The 25,253-nt window shown below is 37.4% G+C and overlaps 1 protein-coding gene across 1 annotated transcript in view; it reads left to right on the forward strand.

The window, feature by feature from the left end:
• Positions 1–25,253, forward strand: part of LOC140235055 (F-BAR and double SH3 domains protein 2-like) — a 70,404-nt gene that overhangs the window by 30,188 nt on the left and 14,963 nt on the right. Inside the window, exons 7-11 of the mRNA XM_072315093.1 lie at positions 1,941–2,133; positions 8,317–8,439; positions 14,909–15,004; positions 22,471–22,620; positions 23,642–23,786. Of these exons, the coding sequence (XP_072171194.1) occupies positions 1,941–2,133; positions 8,317–8,439; positions 14,909–15,004; positions 22,471–22,620; positions 23,642–23,786 (707 nt within the window). The remainder of the gene's footprint in view (positions 1–1,940; positions 2,134–8,316; positions 8,440–14,908; positions 15,005–22,470; positions 22,621–23,641; positions 23,787–25,253) is intronic.

Below are 25,253 nucleotides of genomic sequence, written 5' to 3' on the forward strand. Positions count from 1 at the left end.
ATCAGGTCTGTTCGGAGAATGCTCCCATCCTGTCTATGTACACTGGGCAAGGTGTGTCATTGTTCAGGGTTTGCATGTAAAATATTAACCATTCGCCACACTTGATCGTAGCATGATCTCTGCTCCCAAACCATCGATGTTCTCTGTTTGTTTGTTTGTTTGTTTGTTTGTTTGTTTTTTAAAGATGTATACTGTAGGATATGATTTGTGCATTATTTGTTGAAGAGACTTTCTGAATGAACTGGGTCTTCTGATTTTCTTTCTAGATGTTTACTCTGCGCACCAGATGTTTGATTCTATGAAGTGGATGTCAAGTTTGTTCTGATTGTGAATCTGTCACCTTTCTATCCATGTTCACTCTGTCTAAAATAGCAATCATTATCATCACTTTAAATCAAAGCAAGCAACATATGATTTTTGTGGAACTGCCATGCTGTCATAGAGATCTCAGTGTATTTTGACGCAGATGATTTATTTTTGTATCAATACAACTTCATTGGCAAGAAACATGGTTTGTTTGGGTTTTTTTCAACCCCCCTGTCAAGTAATTGTGTTAAAATTCAGAATTTACCTTCAGTCTCTGTGCTATAGGCATTGTTGAAGCATGAGTGTTTGTCGACTTGCGTTAATCAGACATAACCCCCTGTTTCCCTACAGCATACAGACTTACATCCCACAAAGAACATCAACACCCAACCGCTGTCATAGGATTGTGACAGGCACAAGCTCAGTCTACTTCCTGGGCCTTTTTCCTCTCATGCCAGCATTTTTTCTCTGTATTACTTAATTATTTTCTTTTCGTATAAAGAGACCTGTGCCAGGAATTCCTGTGCTAATTGCATTCTAAATTTGGTGTGTCGCCTGGTTGTATGAAATGTTTCTGAAAACTGAGTTGTTCTGTTGTTTTTTTTTTTCAGTTTAGATAAATTAAATTGAGTGTAGCACCTTGTTCATTTGACAGGTTATTTGATGGAATCCAGCCTGCAAGGTCTCGTTCAAACTTTTTTTTATTAAGGTTTTGAGGGGTCACTGGATTAGATAGCTTTCAGGACTCCAAGGGGCCACCATCCAGGACATTTCCCTTATTCAAGTGATACATTTTTTTTTTCCATGGAATTTTCCATTTCCCTCCATTAGCCTCATGCCATGTTGGAAAGACTTCAGGCATTAGACCAGAGAATGATGGGTGCAAGCATCAAGAACATGTAGCACGGCATGATCATTACAATGCAAAAAATACTCACATTTGCAATCTCATGCTTGGCAAAACAACATTTTACTGCTCAATATTCAAAGGAATTTCAACTTGGAGCTGTGAAGTTTCTCTGCACGCTGTGCTCAGGATTTACCGATCAACAGACTTCTTTTTTTTTCTCTCTCTCTCACATGACTATTTATTCAGAAATAAGTGAAACTACCCAACAAAGATCTATTGTACATTCGCTTTCAGTTACAATGACATTTGCTAGTAAAACATTGTGCACATATTGTGCCAGTGGCCAACTTGATATACTGGCAAGTTGGTAATTACTGTTTACAACCCCCATACATACATGGGCTAAACAGCGAACAATGTGGCATTTTCAAGTGGCGCAGCATGCTGATGAAATAGCACAGATGCACTATAATATCTATATACATATATATATATATATATATAATATCTCCAAGTTGTGAAATCACTATATATTTCTCAAAAAGAGTAATAAGTACTTTTCATACATTTCAGTGGTTCTTGATCATGAATTCTATCACTTGCAAAATCATATGACAAGTCTCAATTTGTAATATATATGGCGCATGCGGTACATTGTTGATGTTGTTGCATTGATTTGTCTGTGAATGTTTGCGTGTGAAAATAGAAATCATGGCACTTAGTTTTCCTGAAAATGCAACATTTCTAGCTATGGTGATGTCGCTTTATCATTTCTGATGCGCAGATTGAACAAAGGGTCAACAAAGTTCTTCCAGTCCCGATCGTCGCTGGAGAAGACGACGGCCAAGCTGGTCTCCAGACGGAAAACGTGTGACCGCCGGTCGGCCCACATGAGAAATGAGTACTTACTGTGTGTGGCTGCGGCCAATGCGCACCGAAAACGGCTGTTTGAAACGGACGTACCGTACGTTATGGAGGTGAGCTTTGATCCATTCATGCTATCTTCCAAGCTGTCTGTACTGTGAATGAGCCTAGATCTAGGCATGCTTTATACTGAATTAAATTTGAAGTCTTGTGCCCCTTCTGGGGCCATATATCTGATAAGTAATCTCCTCTAATCCAATAAATAGGCCAGGAAACAGGTAACCTTCTTCTTATTTACAGCATGAATCTCAATGAAGTTGCCGGGAATGAAAAATGACAGCTTTCCAGAACATCTTAGAGGTTTATTCATTCCATGCAGTAAGTAATCTCAGAAAAACAGACATGGTAAGGTGTTTCACGATAGACATGTTGTTACCGATGGATGAGAAGTGATGAAATTGGCGATTGGTATGTCGGGAGGAAAAAAAAAAGACTTGGCCTTTAATAGGTGGATGATAAAGTTTTTAGCCATTTCAGCTCTTCCCATAAAATGGGACACGTTACTCCTTCACATCAGGTGCAGCAGGTTGCCAAGGGCTTTATTATCCTCTTCTTCAAGGAGACTTGATTTCAGTCAGAAGCTCCTCAACCCACATTGCAAGTTAATATATCACATGGTTTGCAGACAGCATCCCTGCACATTTCATTGAATGGTTAATAATAAACTGACAAGTGTATACCTCAGAGACTCTAGGCGGTGTTCGTGACCCGTATGAGAGAAGAAACCATCAACCTGTCGATGAGGGGTTGTAGGAACCAATTAACACCAATTTAGTGGCTCAAGTGTAGAGGCATATCATGTCTTGTCAGTGGTCACTTTTTTTTCTTAAGTGGAATAATCTCATTAATTTATCTGGCGTAGACAGTGGACAACTGGCAGTGCATTCCAGTGGAATGACACGGATCATATGATCTGAAGTTAGCTTCACTATGCGACAAGTGAACGCTGATTTCGAGCGTATGTCGCCGAAACGGAAGTGTCATTCCTCACCTGAGTGGATTATCATATCAAAGTCTTAGCTGGCCGCATGTTGTAGACTTCCGTTGTGCAGCCAAAGGCAAATACCCACGAGAGACCGGACTTCTGCATGACCGCATTGGAAGAAAATGCTTATCCTCTAGAAACAGATGGACAAGTAGACAGCAGTGTATTTTCCGTCAGGCTGGAAAATTTCAGACCTTAGTTATGCTTAAAATATGTGTATAGCTGAAATTTCGCTTCAGTGATTTCTTCCTCTTCCCGTTCTTAAAGTGAATTTTTCACTTTAAAAAAAAAAAGCTTCCTTCAAACCTATCAACTTTTTTTTTCTCTGAGAAAGGTGAAGACAGACTGTAAACTACCAATCACACGTCATCTTTGTAAACCAGTCTCCCTATTGTCATGGTTACAGCTCATGTAACTTGGAAAAGTAATTACTTTCTCCTGTCCTAGCTATTGTATGCCATTCAATTGGATTACTTTCTGTTGTTGTAGCTCTTAGTAGAGGTAAGGGAAACTGAAGCAAGAAGATTACATCTCCAACCATTAGAAAATTGTTCAATGTCAAGATATAGTGTGTACATCGCAGATGTAAACATGATTCATAATTTTACTCATGCATAAATAATCAGTATACTGACAAAGGACCAATGCTCCATATCATAGGTTTTCTGAAGGAAGTCAGGACAGAATGCCCACACCAGCTATGTGGTCAGGAGAATATCTCACTATGTGAAAAATAATACATTTGTCAGTCCTGTTATTACATTCACATGAAATAGAAACATATAAATGCATATATGTATATATGCTACTAATTATGGATTGTAGTTCCCTAAAAACAAAGGTAGAATTTCTCATATAGTCATATTCCTTCATTCTATTTCCCTTCCATCAAAGACTGTTTGTTTGTTTGTTTGTTTGTTTTTTCTTCATGCTTTCCTCAAACCCCCTTAGCAGGGTGCATGGCTATTTTTAACTTCTGGTTTGTGTATGATCAGTGCAGCGAACCTCAACTTAGCATTATAAGTGTGTATTTTTGGTATCACTCTATCACCGATGATCAGACCCATAGCTCTGTTGTAAGTCTTGTCTTTTTCAGTGGTGGGCATTAAAGTGAGAGCCCTGTTTCTCATAGTGTGATAGAAGATCTCATCAAACAGGAATGTAGCTCATTGTGACTAAAATTTATGACTTATAGAAATCCTGCCAAGGTTTGTGAATCATCGTTGCTGTTAAAATCTAACACAAAAACAGACATTGACTCGTGTACGATGTTGATATCATACTTACATTAATTTTCATTGCTGATTGTCGATCGTCAATTTGTCACATGCCGTTTGATATCAGATATCATACACCGATAATTGAAAATTCAGAGAACGACTTGATCGCTCATCAAAACTTTCAACGACTTGTGAACACTCTCCACTTGATATTTGCAAAGGGTGTATGGGTTGCAGATTTCAGCTTTCACAACTGCTCTTTGTCATCTGGTTAAATTTACAATTCTTAAGTGCCTTGTAGGAGCAGTCATCCCAGGTGTTAGTTCGAGGCCTGCTATGGCATTCAAATCCTTTGCAAGTCATCTGATACCCTCGTATAGATAGCTCCCAGTGTGCAGAAGGTCAGGATTTGTTCCAGTGAACTTGATAAAACTGTTTGAGAATCATGGTATAATGGAAGAGGGACGTATAAGGATATGAAATCAAATACTGATCATTTACAATGTTTTGGATGGTGATGATAGCCTATGCAGGAGAGATGTTTGCCTGGATTACTGTCTTGTCTTGTTTGATGACTATTCAATACATATTTAAAATTCCTCTGCTCAATCATGTCATAGTTGGGTATGTCACAAGATAGATTTCTTGATTTCACGTTTTCTGTAGCTGCTGGCTTCTACTGTTGTTGGTTTTTGTTAATGTCTTTGTGATGTGTATGATGCTTTCTGTTTTGTTTTGTTTGTTTTGTTTGTTTGTTTTTAATCATTTGGTGAAGCTGTGAAGTTTTTGGTTAACCTGGTACCCTGGAAGGCCCTATTTTAGAGATGATATATATTTTTGATCAGCTATTACCTCAGAGTTTGCCTCTCTTGCCTTATACCTCCCTCTGCTGAGTCATTCTTTTCAATTACCTGATGGTTCCACCCTATCGCTTCAACTCTTCTTTTATTTTAAGCATCAAGTACTTTTTTAGGGCAATTTAACTCAGTCCTCGCACTGAACCGGTTTTTGTTTAAATTTTGTTTGAGTGTGTTGGTGAATATTAACCCGTTGAAGACTAGTCCCGAGTACACTCGCGGGCAGGTGTCTGTGGGAAATGCATGTTATAGCAAAATTAGTTTGTCCTCAAGACTAGTCCCGAGTATACTCGGGCAGGTGTCCGTGGGAAATGCATGTTACAGCAAAATCAGTTTGTCCTCAATGGGTTTGGTACGTGTAGATTGTTATTTTGCCTCAGTGATTAAGTTTTGTCTCTTTTATTCCATGTTTTACCAATGTCATAAAGTAATCTGTCAAATGACGTCAAGTTTCCCTGGTGATTTTAAATTTAAACATTGAGAGGAGCAACTTAATTCCTTGAACAGCGTTCAAAGTACGGTAATCTCAATATCACTGTACTGTGTGGCCAAGCGGTGCATCACATGCAGGTGTCAACTACAAAAAAAAACACAGGAAATTTAAAAGTCAGTAGAAACCAAGAGCTTCTCATTTCTTCTTTGTACAATGTTTCTTCCTCAATTTTCACAAAATGTATTCAATTGAATAAAGCAGTTTGTTTTGGATGTGCGGTAGAATTTGACAGAACTTGACCTTAAATTTAGTTGGGATTGACTACATACTCATTGCTTTAGTGATGTGCAATAATGAAAATGAAAGTGAACAGAAACTTAAGCACAAACACATTTTTCAACATTGCCTAGATTTTCTATTTTAAGGAATATCTTGGTGCCATATGCTTTGTTTGGACCTTTAGATATCATATGTCAAAACTGAAATGAATCGAAATCACGATAGAATTTCTTTGTGTTTTAGCAAACAAAGAGTTAATATGCATGTTTCATATTCAGTGATTTGAAAAATGTTCAAGATATCACATTTCATGCATATGTGTAGGTCTGTTGTATCACAAAACATCCTACCATATAAAATTTTTGCAATAAGCCTAAAATATAGGGAGATATCAGTATTTTTCTCATTAAAATGTAACTGTAGGCGGTTTAGCCTGGAAACATTTTTATCGTAACTATTGTTCACATTTTGTGTATTTAACAGTACTTTACATCGATTATACGGATTCAAATTTTGACAGTGGTTGTTTCTATCCCTAATTCACCATTTTAGAACTATTTTAGAGCACTAATGCCGGGTTTTTGTTACTTCTGCAGAAGGTAAATTAATGCTTTAATAAGGGAAAGAGAAAGCTATCCCTGTGGGCTTTACCATTTACACAATTAAAGGAAAGAGTCAATACTGGCAAAATGCTTGTTTAGACACTTATACTGTAAGCAAGTTTTGGAGGAACCATGAGACTGAAACCTAGAAGAATTTATCATGATCAGTTTTGTAAATGTTTCACCACTTCATTCAAGTACTGTCTTTTTGTGTAATGTACTCCATTTCCAGGACAAAAGCAGGAATCCTATGAATTTATAAGATACTGTAAACTAGCACTTGAAACTACAATGTACACACTGAGTGACTATTACTTTTGTTATAATAAAGTTGAAAAAAGTCCCATTACCACTACAGTGATTCATTGTCTTGTTGTGGTGCAAATTACACTGTGAATAAACAGCCAGATTGTATTATGCTCATTGTGAAACTGCTGTCTGAATGTGCGACTTGAATAGATTCTGCATCGCTTTGATAATGATGATAATACTAATACAACCACATTAAAATAGCACATATCACTTCATAACAAGTGGGTGGACACAGTTTCACATTGAATTCTCATCTTAAAGGACAAGTTCACCTTCATAGACATGTGGGTTGGATGAATGCAGGAATATTAGTAGAACACATCAGTAAGAGTTTGAGGAAAATCGGACAATCCGTTCAAAAGCTATGAATTTTTGAAGTTTCTACTCAGTCACTGCTGGATAAGAAGACTACCATCAGCTTGTGATGTCACATGTGTACAACGATATAAAGAAAGTATAAAGAAAATTCAACATATTTTCACTTTTCTCGCGTAACAAAAAAGGACACTTGAATTCTCTCTTTCAGAAGGCAGGGGGAATGATATTGCCCTTCACATACATCAGTAACAAGTTGAAGAAATGTGCACTATTGTGAAGAAGTAAAATTTTGTGAAATTTTCTTTTCATTTTCTTTATATCGTTGTACGCATGTGACATCACAAGCTGTAGTAATCTTCTCATCCAGCAGTGATTATGCAGATACTTTAAAAACCCATAACTTTTGAACGGATTGTCCAATTTCCCCCAAACTTTCACTGATGTGTTCTACTAATGTTGTTGCATTCACTCAATCCACATGTATGTGAAGATGGACTTGTCCTTTAAGCAGCAAAAGCCTTTCTAAGTAGAAAAGTTTTCACAGCTTTTTTAAACACATTCCACCTGTCTGCATAGTTAATGTAGTCTGACAAGTTGTGCCATAGTTCTGTCAAGATTGTATGAAATGAATGTGACTCATAAGACTTTGTATTAATCTTTTAGAAATTTAAGATGTAATATGTCAGAAATAAGATGTAGTTATGATATAAGGTATAAGATATAACTAAGATTAGGTACAAAATATTCCCAGTTTCTCTCATTGGTGCTTCATATGAATCGTTGTACCCAATACCAGCCACTTGAAGAGTGTCTGTTAATCTTCAGCACTGCTCCCCTTCTGGATATGTTTTTCACATATATGAAGAGTTTAAATGCAAAAAGCAATATTTTCATTTTTATCACCTTGAGAATTTTGAGATTTAATCTGCAGGAAAACGATGAAAACAGTTGAGATGTATGTGATGATTTTAATAATATCTTTAGAAATATTTCTTGTTATGTAGCAAATGTAGTATCTTTGAGATTTTATTATTTTCATTCTAATCTATTATTCATGGGATATATATGCTTCCCCTCCTCTTATCCTCCCCCCCCCCCCAAAAAAAAAAAAAAAAAAAAAAAATGGTTCCAGTCAGCTTTGCTGATGGATCAATGTCATAGAAACTGTAGACAAGGTATCAATGAATTCTGATCTCCATATCAAACTATCTCTGTGTGTTTGCATTGCAGGCTCTGGATGGCGACTTCTACGACAGATTACGAAACTACTTCAGAGTGTTCAGCACCACCGAAATTGAGACCAGTACCTACGTAAAGTCCCGCTTCCAGAAGGTGTCGGACGAAGCAGAATGGGTAAGGAATGTCTCACCCTCATCATTATCAAAGAACAAACAAACAAACAAACAAACAAATCCAGGAGGCATAGGTCTGGTGAATTTGTGGTCTAAAGCTTGTTCTTCTGGGAAGGTCTTGAGTCACATCTCCTTAGCCTTTCGATCCTGTAGATAACATGTTTATGTGCAATCGTCTGTTGAGAATGAGAAGGGCATTAAGTCATCTTGAACACTATGGGTTTTGTGACAACTTAACGCCCTTATCATTCTCAACCGACGAAATGTCAAAAGCTTTTGAAAATGGCTGTCCGGAAAGGGTTAAATGAAAACAAACCATGGAATGGTTTCACTAGTCATCCTCCCTGCAGTGTAGAGAGTGTTGGGAGCTGTTCCAAGTTGCTTTTAAACAGGTAATGTGGTAGTCTTGACATGATCATATCAGTATGATTGCTGGCTCCTGTATCTTTCTCCTCCCATAGGAGGATAATCTCACTGTCATAATGAGTTATGGGTTTGAGCCCGTGTGCAATTCAGATTACAGAAGTGAAAGAAATAATTTGGGAACCAATGCCTAGTAGTATATCACAGTCTGTCAATTCTCCATGCAAGAAGAACTCATGTGTGTAGTAAAATATCTTGGTGGAATGGCATATCAGGATATTCAAGATCATACTGTACTCGGTATATAACATTTCCCGTAGGCCCCACAGCTCCTGCTTTTAGTGTTCTTGGTACAAGGCTTGTTTTGCAGCCTTACAAGTCCCACCACGTGTCACTTATGTATACGTGACTTGGCACGGATGCTCATTTGTAGAACATACAGCTGCTAATCGTCTGATCTGTTGACGAGCCTTTCTGGCTGGTGGGTACTCCAAGCTCTCCCCTAGGTACACCATCGCCATGGTAACTATTTTCAACTTTTGGCAAATAAGAGGCACATGGAAACTTCCTTGAACAAGAAGCCTGCCATGTCTTCGTCCAGAGTTCGCAGCTCATAGTTTGATCATGGAGGATGGGAAGGAGACAGCTCCCTGGTGTGATGTGGAGTTGGTGATGTCTCTAACTAGAGAAGGAAGATCTTTTTTTTTTTGATGGAGATATGTACTGGCACAGAAATTGGAATAAGAGTGAACCTGTGGCATATTTGGCTGTCTTGAATCCATGTTGACACACTTTGATAACATTCATGCTTATCTTTTCCACTGTTTGTTGGAAATTATAGTTATGGGAGTAGGGCCAAATTAAAGTTATCACTACTCTCAAAATGAAATGGCACCATCAGCAATTATGCATGCAGTAATGTGATTCATTCAATGAGGGAATACTGTAAGATGGTTCCACCCTCTATCGAGGTTAGAGAGAATCCCTGTGGGGTGGCGACAGTTCAGATTGGTGGTTGAAGTAGAAGACTTCTGCAGTATTACAGTTTGCAGATATTTGACCATGTGTACCTCTCTCAGCAACATCTAGGTCATGGGGACTGCTGAGTATGGTGGGGAATTACCGGAGAGAGAGTGTGTGCCAACAAAGGCTATGCTCCTCTGAACTGCAGTGGAGATGGCTGACATTTAGACCTAATCTATGTCTGCTTGTGGCTTGCCTGAGGGAAGTTAAGGAAGCTTAGGGAGCGAGCATCATAGTCCAGTCTGTCTTGTGTCTCCTGGATGGAGTGCTCTTGATCACGAGTTCTCAGTAACCCAGCATCACGTAGACGGATCTAAAAATATGTCACCAATGTGGCAAGCTTTGATCACGTGACTTTGATTTACTGTTATCCCTAATATTGTATCACGACTGGTACCAAGGTTAATTCATTGTGACTGATTTTTCTACTAATCTTCTTTTGCTGATTCTTATTTTCTTAGTGAGAAAAGAAGTGGTAACAGTAGTGGTAGTAGTGGTAGTATTAGTAGTAAAAGAAGTAGTAGTAGTAGTAGTAGTAGTAGTAGTAGTAGTAGTAGTAGTAGTAGTAGTAGTAGTAGTAGTAGTAGAAGAAGAAATTATGCATTCTATTAAAGTAATTTGCTGCACAACTTAACATACAAGACAATGACAGCAGGGGTACGTGAGCAAATGAAATTAATATTGGATGCACTGGATATGGCTGCCTAATTGGGGAAAGCAAGTCATTCACAGATAAACGATATATGATGACCATTTCTACTAAACATTCCTTGCATTGATGTATTGTGGTAGGAAACCTGTCAGTGCTTGCCTGTGTCATAAATGTCGAACAGTTTGACAAGGAGTGTAAACACACTGCCTGATGACGGAACACAAATTATCTCTCAGATATATGCCTTGGGCAGGAGATAATGTACCCATTGACCAGTCTAAGCCCAGTACACAATTTAGAAAAACGAGTGTATAAAAAAAGTTAACATTGACCACAAGGTATTTCTTTTTGACATGTACGCATTGTTTTGTAGAACTGACTATACGCATTGTCACCGCGATCGATTCAGAGATTAAAATCAAGTGCTTGGGGATATAGCAGAGACTCTTGTGTAGTTGTTCAGTCTACCCCGAGTATTCATTACCGTTGAGGATATACGGAAAGAGTATTAAATGGCAGGTTTCGTAGTAGAGTTGAATACTAACATCAGAAACTCTTTAAAAGAGACCATATTTCCTCTTCTCCCATAGTTAATGTGATTCTAAAAATTTTCATGTGTTTTTGTTTTTTGTTTTGTGTACACTGTGTGTGAAACCATAGCTGCAATATATTTTGTGGTCGTGTATAACTGCAATGTATTTTGTGGTTGTGTATAACTGCCAATGTAGTTTCAAGTTGTTGAGATGAAATTTGTACAAAGTTCAAGTGAATACCCAGATGAGATGAGAGTTTTGAATTTCTTTACCTCCTCTTCTTCTTCTTTTCTTTTTTTTTTTAGTTGGGGGGGGGGGGGGGGGTAAAATTGCAGCCAGTCACTATAACAATGCATTGAACCTGCAAACTACTTTAAAAACCAGGCATGTTTGTATTCATTTTTAATTTTGCGAATTACGTGAGAGAGACACTATATGCATTGAATGCTAGTGGCAATTCATGAAAATTCTCTGTGCAAAAAAGGCCATTGGCTTCAATTCACAAAAATTTCATACTGCAAAAGTATATTGCTTTACAGTATTATAAAATTGATGGATGTGCTTTCATAGGAAGCTGATCCAACATAACCAAATTTCAAGGTTATAATTATTCATAATAAGGTGCAAAACATGTGGGACTAAAATGTAGAGAGAGAAAAAAAAAACTAGGGAAATATTCAAGGACAACCGGTTTACCAGTGCACATTCATTTGACTGTTAGAAATTACTGCCATCTGCTCTGTCTCTCAAATGCATTTTGTGAACATTAATGTAGACTTGTTTTCTGATGGATGTGTACGATAAAATACCCCGAGGCATTTCTGACAATACAGATTGATCGTTGATTGTTATTGTTCAAAACACAAACATGTTGCACATGAAATTTGATTGTTTTAAAAACAAGATTCTTGTCAGGAATCAAAATAAGCAAGTTTACCTGAGATGTTGTGAGGATATGTGATACCCCCTTAATGCCTGTGCTGTTCATGATCATTGGATAGACCAAAAGGATTGATGTGTGTTTCGTGCAGCGAAAATCACAAATATTAGGGATTTTTGTAATGTGTGGACAAGAGCACTGTTCACATGCTCTAGCGATTCCAATGGTTGCTGTCCCCTCGTTGACATCCACTTAGTTAGAACCCTTAGTGATTTTCAGTTGATACTTGTTCAGTTAACACAAATATAACGATGTCATGCCCACCCCCCCCCCAAAAAAGAAAAAGCTGGCCTGATTTTTATTCCTCATGACAGTCATCGCTCCTAGAACTAAGGTTAAGATGAAATCCCTCATGGACACGTTCTTTATTCTGGTATTGAAACGTGCAAGGGCAGCCTTGGGCATTGGAAATTTCTTCAAATGACAACATCACATCACATCACAGTCCACTGCTTGGATGAGCAAATCAAAAAGTCCTTATTTGTGGTAATATGAGGGGTCAAAGGTCAGCGTGATACAGGTCTACCGTTTTCCCTTATGTGGTCCCCCACTCACCCTCAAATCTGGGTATCTTCTGGTAATTTGGTTACCAAGTGTTCGCACAACTTTGAAACATTTCATAGATAGTTAATGATAACCATTTTCTTTATGGGCTGGCATTAAAAAGAAAATGTAAACCTATAACTTGTGAGTGGATACAGCACATTTATGCAAACTCCCAAATGAAGAAAGCTTTACTTACAAAGATTTGAAATGCAGGGATTGTCACAAAAGTAATTCTTTGTCTTTTAGAAAGAAAGAACCAAACAAATTGTGCGCATGCTCGTGGTATGAGTCATGGATTATCAACAATGGCTGTTTGAAAGGAAGTATTGTCTAGAAAATTTGTCAGGAAACAGAACTTCCTATATCTTAACTACACTTCTGGTAAGGAAACCTTGTTCAGAGAAGGCACCTGTTTTTTGTTTGTTTGTTGTTTTTTTTTAATCTTTAAACATTTTGTTATTAAGTGTTTTCATTGATGAAAGCAATCACTTTTCAGTGTTAAAGTGTTTTATTGTACATTTGCATAACTATTGCCATAGTTAGATTAAAGGATACATTTTACTGAATCACTGACTATACTGTAGGCTTACATTCTTCAGAGAGAGAGAAAAAAATTAGATACATAAAGTAGTCAAGACTTCTCCACACATGTACAATAACAGCTGGGCTCTGTAAGTTCACCCAATTTGAAATCCATGCTCCGGGGAGTGTACAGTCCCTGATAAAAAGAAAAAGAAAAAAGACTATAACTCTGAGGGCCATTGTCTTAAATGATCGTGGGTTGTTACATTCATTGCCCTGAACCATTTCAGGTAGTTGTAGCAGCTCAATGCCAGAAGGATGTTTGAAATGCCTAAAAGCATGCATGGAAGGTAGCGTCCTTTTGGCTCTCAACAGATGGGTCACCATGATCCTCAGACAGGATGGGGATAGGAAGGAGATGGAATAGTCAGGGAAGTGTAGAATGGAGGCAAGCTTGAATACTTTGAGCTATCCTGGAAGGCCGTTGACGCTGATTCCAGATTATCTGATGGAAAGGAGAGACACCAGTCATGCTGTGACACAAATCCAGAAATGCCATCGCAGCTGCACAGAAGTTATCACTAAGGACGCTACAAAGTAGCCAGAGATTCGAATGAATATAATATATAGGCCTACCCATATGCACAACTTGATTCAACCTGTGCTCTGATAAACCTGTCATCACTGCGTTAAGGTTCATTTTATGAGAGAGTTACCAGTGAATCAGGACCAACTCTAACCTCGTGTTCGTAGAGATATGCCCTACATATGAGCAAAGATTTACTGTCTTTCCTGTAAGTTTGTATTGGAGTGGTTGGGGAAATGTACACCAGGTTCTTCAAGTAGCAATGTACATACAAATGTATGTAACTCACATATGTAACTCACATCCAGAGATTTGAATAAATACAATATAGGCCTTTCCGTACACACAACTTGATTCAGCCTGCGCTCTGATAAACCTGTCATCACTGTGTTTCGTTTATTTTATGAGAGAGTAGTACCAATGAATCAGGACCAACTTCATCCTCTTGTTCGTAGAGATATGCCCTACATATGAGCAAAGATTTACTGTCTTTCCTGTAAGTTTGTATTGGAGTGGTTGGGGAAATGTGCACCAGGTTCTTCAAGTAGCAATGTAACTCACATTTGCAAGTCATTGAAGTTTCAAAACTTTCAGTTGTAGTGAATTTATCAACAGTGTTGAGTTTCTCCTTCTGTGAAGAAGTTCTGTTAAATCCACCACAAAAGCAATCAACCCGTATGAACAAAGCTATGTCCACTTACAGCTGTGATTGATGAATGAATGTCATTATTTATTCTCTCCTGGCAAGACATATAAGCAGAGCCCACAATTGATCATGAAATGTTGTCAACTGAATAGCTAACCATGTATTGCACAAGTCATGATTTCTCACACTTAGTTTCTGATTGAGTTGTGATGTTTTCTTACGGTTGCGCTTTAAAGTGACTTTTTAAAAGTCTGTCTCCTGTTGACGTGCCCACTCTGTCATCTCCAATCTGACATATATTTAAGTTGTTCATTGATAGAACAAAACTTCAAATTCATATTTTTAAAGAGATAGAACAAGAATGGTGATTAAATGATATATGCATTGAATAGTGGGAGTACCACCAGTGTTTTGTGTTGGTATCAAACAAAATTCTTTCTCAGTTTTTTGTCCCCCCTTTTGCCCTTTTGCTCATAATGCAGTACATTTATGAGATCACTGTTTTCAATATTATATTTCAATGTACATGTACAAAATGGCTGTTTGTAATAAAAAAAAAAAACTTTGAAAAAAAACCTTCTATTTTAATCAATGCATAAATGCTAGAGCCTCATTTTGTAACATTGGTTTCTATCTGATTTTGTTTTTGTTTCTTCTAGGTGACCAGATGCTACCACCACCAAAAGTTCTTGGATGAGAATGCTATCTTCACAGACCTCATCCAGTATGTCTATGATCCTGTGGAAAATGATGAGGTAAGACCATTACATTGGATGTCTTTTGAGTGTGCTTTCTTTACAATTTTGCAGTTCAGGTGCTATTTGCAAATTTAAAGACACACAAAAATGTTGACTCTCACCCTGATATGAATGTGACATGCATGTATACATTTCTCCATTCAGTACAGTACTCCACCATTGCGAATCGTCTGGAAGTTCCCATTCACGAAAATTTAGACACGCTGAATATATGGCGTATACAGTATAGAGTATTCTCTGGGTTAATAATCAATCAATTAATGAGAGGAAGAAGTTTGTTGTTCATTCTTTCAGGTCATTGCTTTCCTAGTTTTGGTTTTGGTTTTGGTTATTTTGTTTGTTTGTGTATGTATTTGTTTGTGTGTGTGTGTGTTTGTTTGTGTGTGTGTGTCACCCAAAGTCTCTTTTCCAAGAATTATACCGTAAGTCAAAGCCAAACAAACACCACCAATCACAGGTCACATGATGCAAAACAGGCATCAGTGTGGGAAATTGATCCCTTCCTCGTCAAGAAACAGGAAAGGAGGAAGAGTTTGAGGTAGATTTTGATAATGCAGCAGGATTTTTTCTCGGGATATGTTAGCTCTTTTGAAGGTGAAGTTTTAGAGCAAATGTCAATGTTCTGGGAAATCCTCCAGAAAAAAATTCCAAACCAAATATGCCAATTAAGAGATAAAGGGGATTTGAACATAGGTTGGACTTGGAGAAGTAGGTCAGGCACGGTTGCCACGGTGACCATGCCATGTAGACCAGTGGGCCAGGAAGCAGACAACTGCTCACTGATTCGATGGGGAAGGAAGCTAGAGAGAGATTTTGTGGCAGTTTGGGGAGGCATTGTTGCACACAAGGGTGAGATTTTTGGGAGATACAAGTCGAGTGTGGTGGGAAAGCAGGCTTCTTTTTCTGTAGCCCCCTTCCGTAATCAGTTATTAAGGATTTTGGCAAGAATTCTGATATTAGCAATTTCACCACAAGAATGGTCAAAATTCATTGTCCAAAGCAAATAAACTTTTAGTATTGAGAGAAGAGACCCACATTTTTTGCCAAGCTGTGATAAGCATTTTGTAATAAATTTAGTGTATGCTTTATATTCACAATAAACATATCAATGGCAATTGAAATATGTAGTGATAGGTTTATAGCATAAAAGCATCTCTCAAAACATGTGAGAAAAGAACAATTTGATGCATCACACAATAGTCACATGACCCTTAAATAGCATGTTTTGGAATTGAATGGAGGAAATATTGAGTGGCGCGATGACATGCGGCTCACACCCATTGTGTATGACACCCATGACATTGTCCCAATTTCAGTGCTTAGGAGCCTAGATTGTCTCAGCTTTCTTTCTTTGTGAAAGTATTCATCCCTACATTGGCATTCTTACATCTAATTCCTTCCATTCTTTCTTTCTCCTTCCCATACCTTCGTCATTTCTTTACCCTTTCCCTCACTTGATTGCATCCTTCATTCATTGATTCAAATGCTCATGCATTCATTCATTTGTTCATTATTTGATTGATCCATAAATAGATAGATAGATAAATAATTAATTAAATGAATAAATAAATAAATAAATAAATAAATAAATAAATAAATAAATAAATAAATAAATAAATAAATAAATAAATAAATAAATAAATAAATAAATAAATAAATAAATAAATAAATAAATAAATAAATAAATAAATAAATAAATAAATAAATAAATAAATAAATAAATAAATAAATAAATACATACATACATACATACATACAGAAATACATACGTACATACATACATACATACATACATACATACATCCATAAACTCTCTGTAGAAAATGACTAGTCTGACAAGCACCTGGGAGGCAAACGTCTGAAGAATCTCATCCAGTCCACAAAATGCTGTGACAGCAATCTTGTAGGGTACTATAGTAATACTCTGGCTTTATAGTACACCCTCATGTTGTAATAGGAAAGAAATTTCAAGAATTTTTTTACTGTTTTATTTGCAGTTTACATGTAATTCTCTGAGGACCTCTGTCACTACATTCCAAATTCCTGAAAGTGTAGTCTCCAAATGTCACTCTTTAAAGGCGGGCCTCTTTGACCTAAGTGTACGATATTATCAGGCTTAAGGTGTAGGGGGGTGACAAGTAGTCAGAATTCAATGTTGGCATATAGACTTTATAACGAGGATATCCTTTCCAGTTGAATGGCAGGTCTCGATAGGAAAGATGCCCCTTTTTTCTGTCGATGTGTGCTTGGAGTTCATTCGAAATTTCTCTTCACATTCCAGTTGACTTCAGTAGGTTTAGTAGTGACATCATTTGCAAACCAGTTTTGCAAACTAGACAAGGCAGTAATGTAATCATGTCACAACTTTCGCATTGGTTGTCAAAGAGGGGGATGGTGTAGTCAGAGAAAATATTTTGTTGTTGTTTTTGATGGCTATTAAAGCATTTACAATCCCCTCCCCTAAATGTCATCATTGCACTTATGATTTGTGATAACTCTAATAATACAATGGAAAAGATGCAGTTTATTACATTTTGTGTCACTTCAAATAGCAAATTAAATGAAGATTTGTTCGGAGGTTGATGCGGACTTCAATATTTTACTTATTAAAGTATTTATTTCTGCATTTTTTTCATTTCTTTATTAATTTAGTCAAACTTTTTTAAGCAGGGTAGCTCTATAAGTTAGCCAACTGAGCTGTCAAGGAACATGCATGCACATAAACAACTGCCGAGTATGTAACACTACAAACAGAAAACACAAGAGTGACATAAAGATATGGAAAACATAGATATATGCTGCAGGGTGATGACATCATTACCTCATCTAATTTGCATGTTATGTGATCGAAAACAGTCTCAGTTTGTATGCAGAACTTCATAGCTTTCTGAAACCATATCCAATTTCAATGAAACTTTCACCATTTCTGGTGGTTTGAATATACTCTGTTGATTACAATCAATGTGAACGTGGCGTGGTGTCCTACTATAGGGTAGCCATTAACTGTTCCTGTGCCAATGAGTCAAATGTCCACAAATTTTACACACACAAACTATTGACAGATAATTAATGTGGCATGCAAAGGTTTAAATATGACCACTCTCCCTGTGTGTGTATATCCAAACTCTAGGGCTTCTGCAGGCTCAGCAAGCTTTACAAACATATGGCCTGGGATGAAGAATGCAGCTACACACACACACACACACACACACACACACAACAACAACAACAACAACAACAACAACAACAACAAAAACTCACTTTGAACTTACTTAATGATTTAAAACAGTTTTTAGGAAAATGTATTCATCTTAATATGGTAAAATCACACACACACACACACACACACACACACACACAAAAGAGTCTGAAGGCATGCATAGATATTAACATTAGCTGTATAATTAAGACGTTTTTCTTGTATATGTTTTGTGCCTAAAGACTACCGGTAATTAAATATATGTTTATGGGAGCACAAAGTGTGAGAACGTTATCTGAAATATCTCATGCTGAGTCAAGCGTGGGATGTTTCTATTAGGAAAATGCAAATTGCTTTTGGTAGTTCCTACAGAAAAAGAAGACGGAAACAATTTAAAAAGCAATGCTCCAACTCAAGATATCATACCTGACACAAAGACCCGGTCTATCACAGCATGGTTTCCTACAGAACATGAAATGTCACCAATATTCAATCATTCTAGGCACTCATGCTTTTTGCTACTTTATTTTTGTAATCTGCTTGTATTATGACAAAAAGAAAAAGTTTTTTTTAAAGTCTATCTCTCCCCTCCTCTTCCTTTCTAAAGCTCTCTCTCTCTCTCTCTCTCTCTGTTTTTGAGGAACTTCCCTTGAACCTGAGACCTGCAGTACATGACTGTATGTGGGGAAAATTTAAAGAGCATGTTTCTTGTGGTTTCATGCTCAAGATGTATGTCAACAGCTGAACTGAAGTCTAAAATTTGATAAACATTGATTCTAGCTCGGTAATTACAAATTGATCACTGAAAGAAGAATAGCCAAACGATAAGAGCAAGATATCTGTAACCTTCATTGATTCTTGCTATTGTGGTTTGTCGTGTCGTGCCAGCTGAATTTATCTGATATGATTGTTTGTGTACCACATTCTAGCCAGTCACATGCTGAACATTAGTGAACCACAGCTTAAAGGTGTCGGTCAGATTTCAACCTTCCGTTTAAAATGATGTCAATTTGCAGATACCCTTAGAATCTTGCAAAGAGGTACCACTTCATTTCGGTTTGTATTTCCATTTACTTTACTGGAACAAAATGCAAATTGATTGCATGATATGCACAGGCAAGGTTATTGAAATGGGGCAATCTCCAACAGTGTCTGAAGTTTCTCTTCTTTTTAACAGCTGTACAAATTTGATTTGATAGGGCGGCATTTGAACAAAAAAGAAAAACATCTGTTGACTTTTTTTTTATTGTCCACTTGTATCGTAATGCATTGCTTAGTTTCTCGTTGATACCAGTCCATACTATGTCCAACTGATTTAACGAACAAAGTGGTACAGGTGTTGCAAAAATCAGCCCTAACATTGATAGTAATGATAATAATGATACATAATGGTGAGCACTTGTAGGCCTATAGCCCTCAGGTTTGGTTTTTTGACACTTATGGTGCTTTAAATTAGCCCAAAAAACTACACATGGCATGATACATAAGAACCAAGGAGCAACTAAACAACAGTGAGAGATGTATGATTTTCGAGGTTTAATATGTATGTTATAAGTTTTATATGGATTTGTCTGTTTCTGCAATTTGGTGAGTGGTCTTTGGGAGATGGTTCCAAAATTTTAGACACATCTAAAAAAAAAAAAAAAAAAAAAAAAAAAAATCTTCGAGAACCTTCCTCAGCATTGGGAAGATCATTACAAGAAGCAATCATGTCAAAGCCTCTGGCAGTGTGATCTGTAGCTGTATCCCTTCTGAGTAATGAGTTGATACCTTTTAATACTGGCATTTAATTGTCTTTCTTTGCTGTCTAGGCCCATTTAACGATAGATGGAGTTCAAAGCATAGAGAACAATTCCGGGTGTGTTAATGACCAGTGTAAATTGTGATGTAGATAACAATCAGAATCAAGCCTTGTACACCTTGTGATCGCTGATCATTGCAGTTGGCAGGCAAGTGGTAGGGGGAGTGGTAAGCAGGTCACAAGTTTGTTTACATTCCACTTGTGCAAATGTCTCCATTAAAGTTGCTGCAGGACTGTGTCTGACTCACAGTCACATGATGTATGAAGCTCAATGTCATATCTCAAGCTTCATGACTTTAAAAGAAAAAGTCATCGTTAATATGGTCACATGATAGGTTTACTTCATGTCTAACCTAGCTGTCACTTACCTCTTCAATGTCTGAGGTATGCCACAAATTATCACATCTCACAATATCAGAAAATTAAATAGAGGTAGCTCAAGTCAGAGAGGGCCATAAACAGCAGGCATATTATTTTGTAGACTACTAGCATGAATGTCATATTACCTGAATCTTGGGCAGTGCATTATTTTAGACTCCTCATGAAAAACAACAAAAAATCAGACTTTGAAACAGTCTATGCAGATCTGTAAATAATGTTTTTTAGTAGTATGATTTTGATCTCAAGGTCAAGCAATTAGAATTTTTACAGCTTCATTCATTCTGTTCTGGTATCTGGTAGAACTCATAAAACTGTCAGCATCCGGGCTTCTCTATCTGTAAATCAATATGTACCCTCTGACAACACTGGTATGCCGCTGGACCTTCTGTACTCTGTTTTTATGGAGCAGTGTCACTAGGCACGTGGAGAGCCCACAGGGCAAAGTACAACATGTACTTTATTAAACGTTATGTAAGGCATGTGCATTTCATTACAACATCTGGCTACAACATATACTTTATACTAGACACTACAGATGTTGGTCAGGCTTGTACATTTTAGTGGTAAATTTTCCATATATTGGTAAAAATTCATTTTTGTTTTAATAGCTGTCTTTCCTCAAACACTGGTACAGGATTCAGCTACGTGCTATTTTACATGGTGGGGAGAGGGAGTTATGTCATAGATACAGAGATATATTCACTTTGTATAATTCTACCGCAGTATACTGACCCACTGCATTTTCTGGGTTATATGTAAATTACATGTCAATTCACCAACTACAGAGAGAACCCTGTCTGATCCTGAGGTATCATATGCTTCACTCACATATATTTTTCAGTCACATTTGTTTTCTAAATTACACATTTTTTTACCTTTTCACCATTTCAAAATTGAAAAACACTTTCAATCAAAACACTTCATGGAATTGTTTTCCTTCTTTGGTTGTGGTACCTAGGAGTTAGGAGATGAATGCTACAGTAGCATTATCTTTAGTGTACTGTAAAAGTGGAAATTTTTGCGGTGTGGAAATTTTCACACATTTCGTGCGACCGGATGCTAGCGCGAAAATAAAAGCATGCAAATATTTTTGCATGCTGTATGTTCCAGTAGTTAATGTCCTCATTCCGCGGAATTAAAAACACGTGAAATCCATCTTACCCGGCTGAGCGGGAAAAATTACTCGCGCGAAAATATCCACTTTTACAGTATCTTAATATGAAAACCGAGCCATATTTTCAGTTTATCACTAACAGTGAAAGTGGCATAATTGTTGGCATTGCAGTTCACTGTAGGGAAAACAAGGCTTACACCTATCAAACAGGCTACAGATCATGAAGAAATTAATTGGCATTATCCTTAAGAAAGAGGGATTTATTACCACCCTGACCATCTATCTTCACAAATTAGTGATCATCAAATTTATGAGGTTTACTCAAGATGGTGAGATGTATTTAAAAGTTCAGTTTATGACCACTAAAAAAAAAAGATGTTTGTAAAGGCAGTTTCATATGTTCATTTGTGGAGAAGGCTACAAGCACATAATGCTAATGTAATTCACTAATATAGACAATACTACACTCATGCTCTTCTTAACATGGAAAAAAAATATCTGTGTCCTATTAAAGTTTGTCTCATTTTTTAATCTGATAAGATGGCTGGATAGCCCATTTTCAGCTGCACTAGTTCAGCTACACTAGCTGGTTTTCCATGGGGTCCAGTTGGGTGTGAGGCAGGACCACTTCACCGGGATATGCACCCTGCTCTTTACGATGAATGAATGAAGTGGCATCTTTTACATTCATGAATTGTGACTCTCTCACACACGGGACCTACATTTTATGTCCTATCCGAGGGACAGAGTGTCTTACCTCTTACTAGAGGGAGGACAGTGTGATTACAAACAACATTGCTCAGTTAGACCCGGGAATTGAACCCGGGTCCCTGGATCTGGAGGCAGACGCACTACCAGCTGAGCCAAATCACCACCCTGCATGTCAAGTTAATAATGGATATACTCATGATGAATATTGTTTGAAAGCATCCTCATGATTTTGGTGTTTTATTTTTCAATGTTTCTAGGTGGCATCACTGGTCATGGACAGCACCGAGTCTCTGTACCTGGAGAGGGAAGCTAGACGCTGGGCCACTCAGGTTGCCAAAGAATCCAACCGCATTGAGACGCTAGCCAGACGGATGGACGAGTGTCAGCCTTATGTTAATCAACTCAGGGTGAGTCTGCTGATAGATAGATAGATAGATAGATAGATAGATAGATAGATAGATAGATAGATAGATAGATAGATAGATAGATAGATAGATAGATAGCCAGATGGATGGATGAGTGTCAGCCTTATGTTAATCAACTCGGGGTGAGTCTGCTGATAGAGAGAGAGATAGATAGATAGATAGATGGTAGATATAATAGATAGATAGATAGATGATAGAAACAAATATGAATAGATAGGTTGATAGATTAATAGGGAGCTAGATAAATAGATCTAGATAGATAGATAGATAGATAGATAGATAGATCAGAAGATGAATTGAAAGATAGATAGATAGATAGATAGATAGATAGATAGATAGGTTAGTAGAAAGATACCATATTCATAAATGGAAATATAGTGGTAGATTAATGAGGAAAATGAATATGTTGTTAAGTGCCAGTTTGAAAGCTGGATTGATGGATGGGTAGATACAGTGGATGATCAATAAATTTATACCAAGGTAAGAATACATAGGTAGCTGTAGCTTTAGTTGAGGTGTGGATGTTGGGGATGGATAAATGACTGAATTACATGCTACTGTTGATGATTCCTCATGTTTTCAGAATAGATGATGCATAGATAAGCCAAGACAGAGGAATGCACTCATAAAGTGAATAGAATGACAAAAAAGTAACAATTACATCCCAGTCAGTAAATCTGAGCATATTTGTCCTTTCAGCTGATTATCTCAACAGAATATATGGTTGATGAATATTGAATGATTACTAGAACGAGCTCTTTGGAATGCTTGGTTTTCATCTTTGACAGAGGTAAATAGAACACCGGCTGTAACTTTGTCATTTTCTTGTCTCTCTGCTGTATCAATACCATGTCCACTGAACACAGAATAGGCACAGTCAGCAATCGTCTTGCTCATGTCTGGCATCGAGGAGGCAATCTCCTTCCAAATTTCATCATCACAGCTATGAATGTTTGAGCCTTGTATCTGGTATGCATGTTTATTTGGCCTTTATGTCTATCAGGGATCAGATAATTCCTCAGACAGCGGCTTCTCCCAGGACAAAGACCCGGAGACGAAGTTGGACACTTTGAGGGAGGAGCGGAGGATAGCCGAGACCAATAAACTCAAAGCAGAGGCCAAGCTGGATGTCATGAGGAATGCAGGCAGTAAGCATTTAACCCATTGAAGAAGAGTCCCGAGTATACTCCGAGTATACTCGGGCCAAGTGTCTGTGAGAAATGTGTGTTGTAGCAAAATCAAACTGTCCTCAACGGGTTAATCTATCCCTACCACACAAGACTGTCTATTCCAGCATCACAGTCTCCATACTGTGATATCAGAAACATTCGCGACATGAAACTGTCACGAATGGGAGCCGACAGCCTTTTTCATGGCATGAAACTTCAATGAATTGCCACCCAGGAAAAAAAAAAGAAATATGTCGGCTCCTCACAAAATTCGCACAAGTTTCGTGCTAGCTGAATTTTCTGGTTTTACAGTTTGTAGAATGACATTATTTGCCATTGAAGAATTTACTAGTGAGGCTTTGTTTTTTTGGTTTTTTTAAGGCCTGTCCTGCCTACAGTCATTTTAGCTGCTGCTTCCACAGTGAGTGTATAATAGTAATACTAGTAATAATAATAATAATAGTAATGATGATGATGATGATGATAATAACAACAATGACAATAACAACAACAACAATAGTAATAATAATAATAAGAAGAAGAAGAAGATCTTATATGGCACATTATACAAGCATAAGTCTCTATGCGCTTCACACTTTATTTCATTTGTTTTTTTTTTCATTTTATTTGGCAGAATATAAAACAATGTACAAGAAACAAGAAACAAATACATGCCAGGACTCCTAAGAAGCAAATTTATGCTTGTGGCTGGATCCCTCAAACCAAAAAGGATAAAATACTGTACACTCATAACATTCTGCATAAAAAAAAATAAAATAAAGCATAGTCAGGAGTTCCGTTGGCGATCTGTTCATTCTTACCACCATCGAATATGACACCCATTGAAAAGAATATAAACACCGTTCTGCAGACTGCAACTGCAGACCGTGGGTGCAGTGATGCATAATGCGTCATGTGTGTACTTGTCACTCCCTGACTCGAGGCAGGTGGCTGAGAATTGGTGATAGATGTAAGTCTTGACAGCTTGCTCGTTTGTACCCACCGAGACCTCCAGTTGTGATGAAAGGCGAGATTCCTAAACTAATCATTAGGCACTAGACCCTGTATCCAGGGATCGAGGGAAGGTAATTACAAAGTATCATAATTACAAAGTATCATAATTCTCTACTTGACATATTCCACTTGCAAGCCTGGTTTATGATTTATTACAAATTTACTTAAGAAGACCCTGACCAGTGTTGATTGAAAAGTCAGTTGGATGGATCATAACTGTGTTTCAAAACCCAGCCGGTGATAGTGTTCAGAAGTTATTGTTTCTGTACGTGTCTCTTGTTTGCTTTTGCTTTTACCATAAGTAATTTAGTGTCACCATTAGCAAAGTGAGAATTGAAACTGTGACCCCTTGGAAGTTCATGACTTTGAGGCGTATATAAACTTTAAAGGTAGTCTTAGCATTTTTGGAGACAGCGGGGAAAACAGAAAATC

This window comes from Diadema setosum, chromosome 11 (assembly GCF_964275005.1).
Source record: "Diadema setosum chromosome 11, eeDiaSeto1, whole genome shotgun sequence".
Lineage (NCBI taxonomy): Eukaryota > Metazoa > Echinodermata > Echinoidea > Diadematoida > Diadematidae > Diadema > Diadema setosum.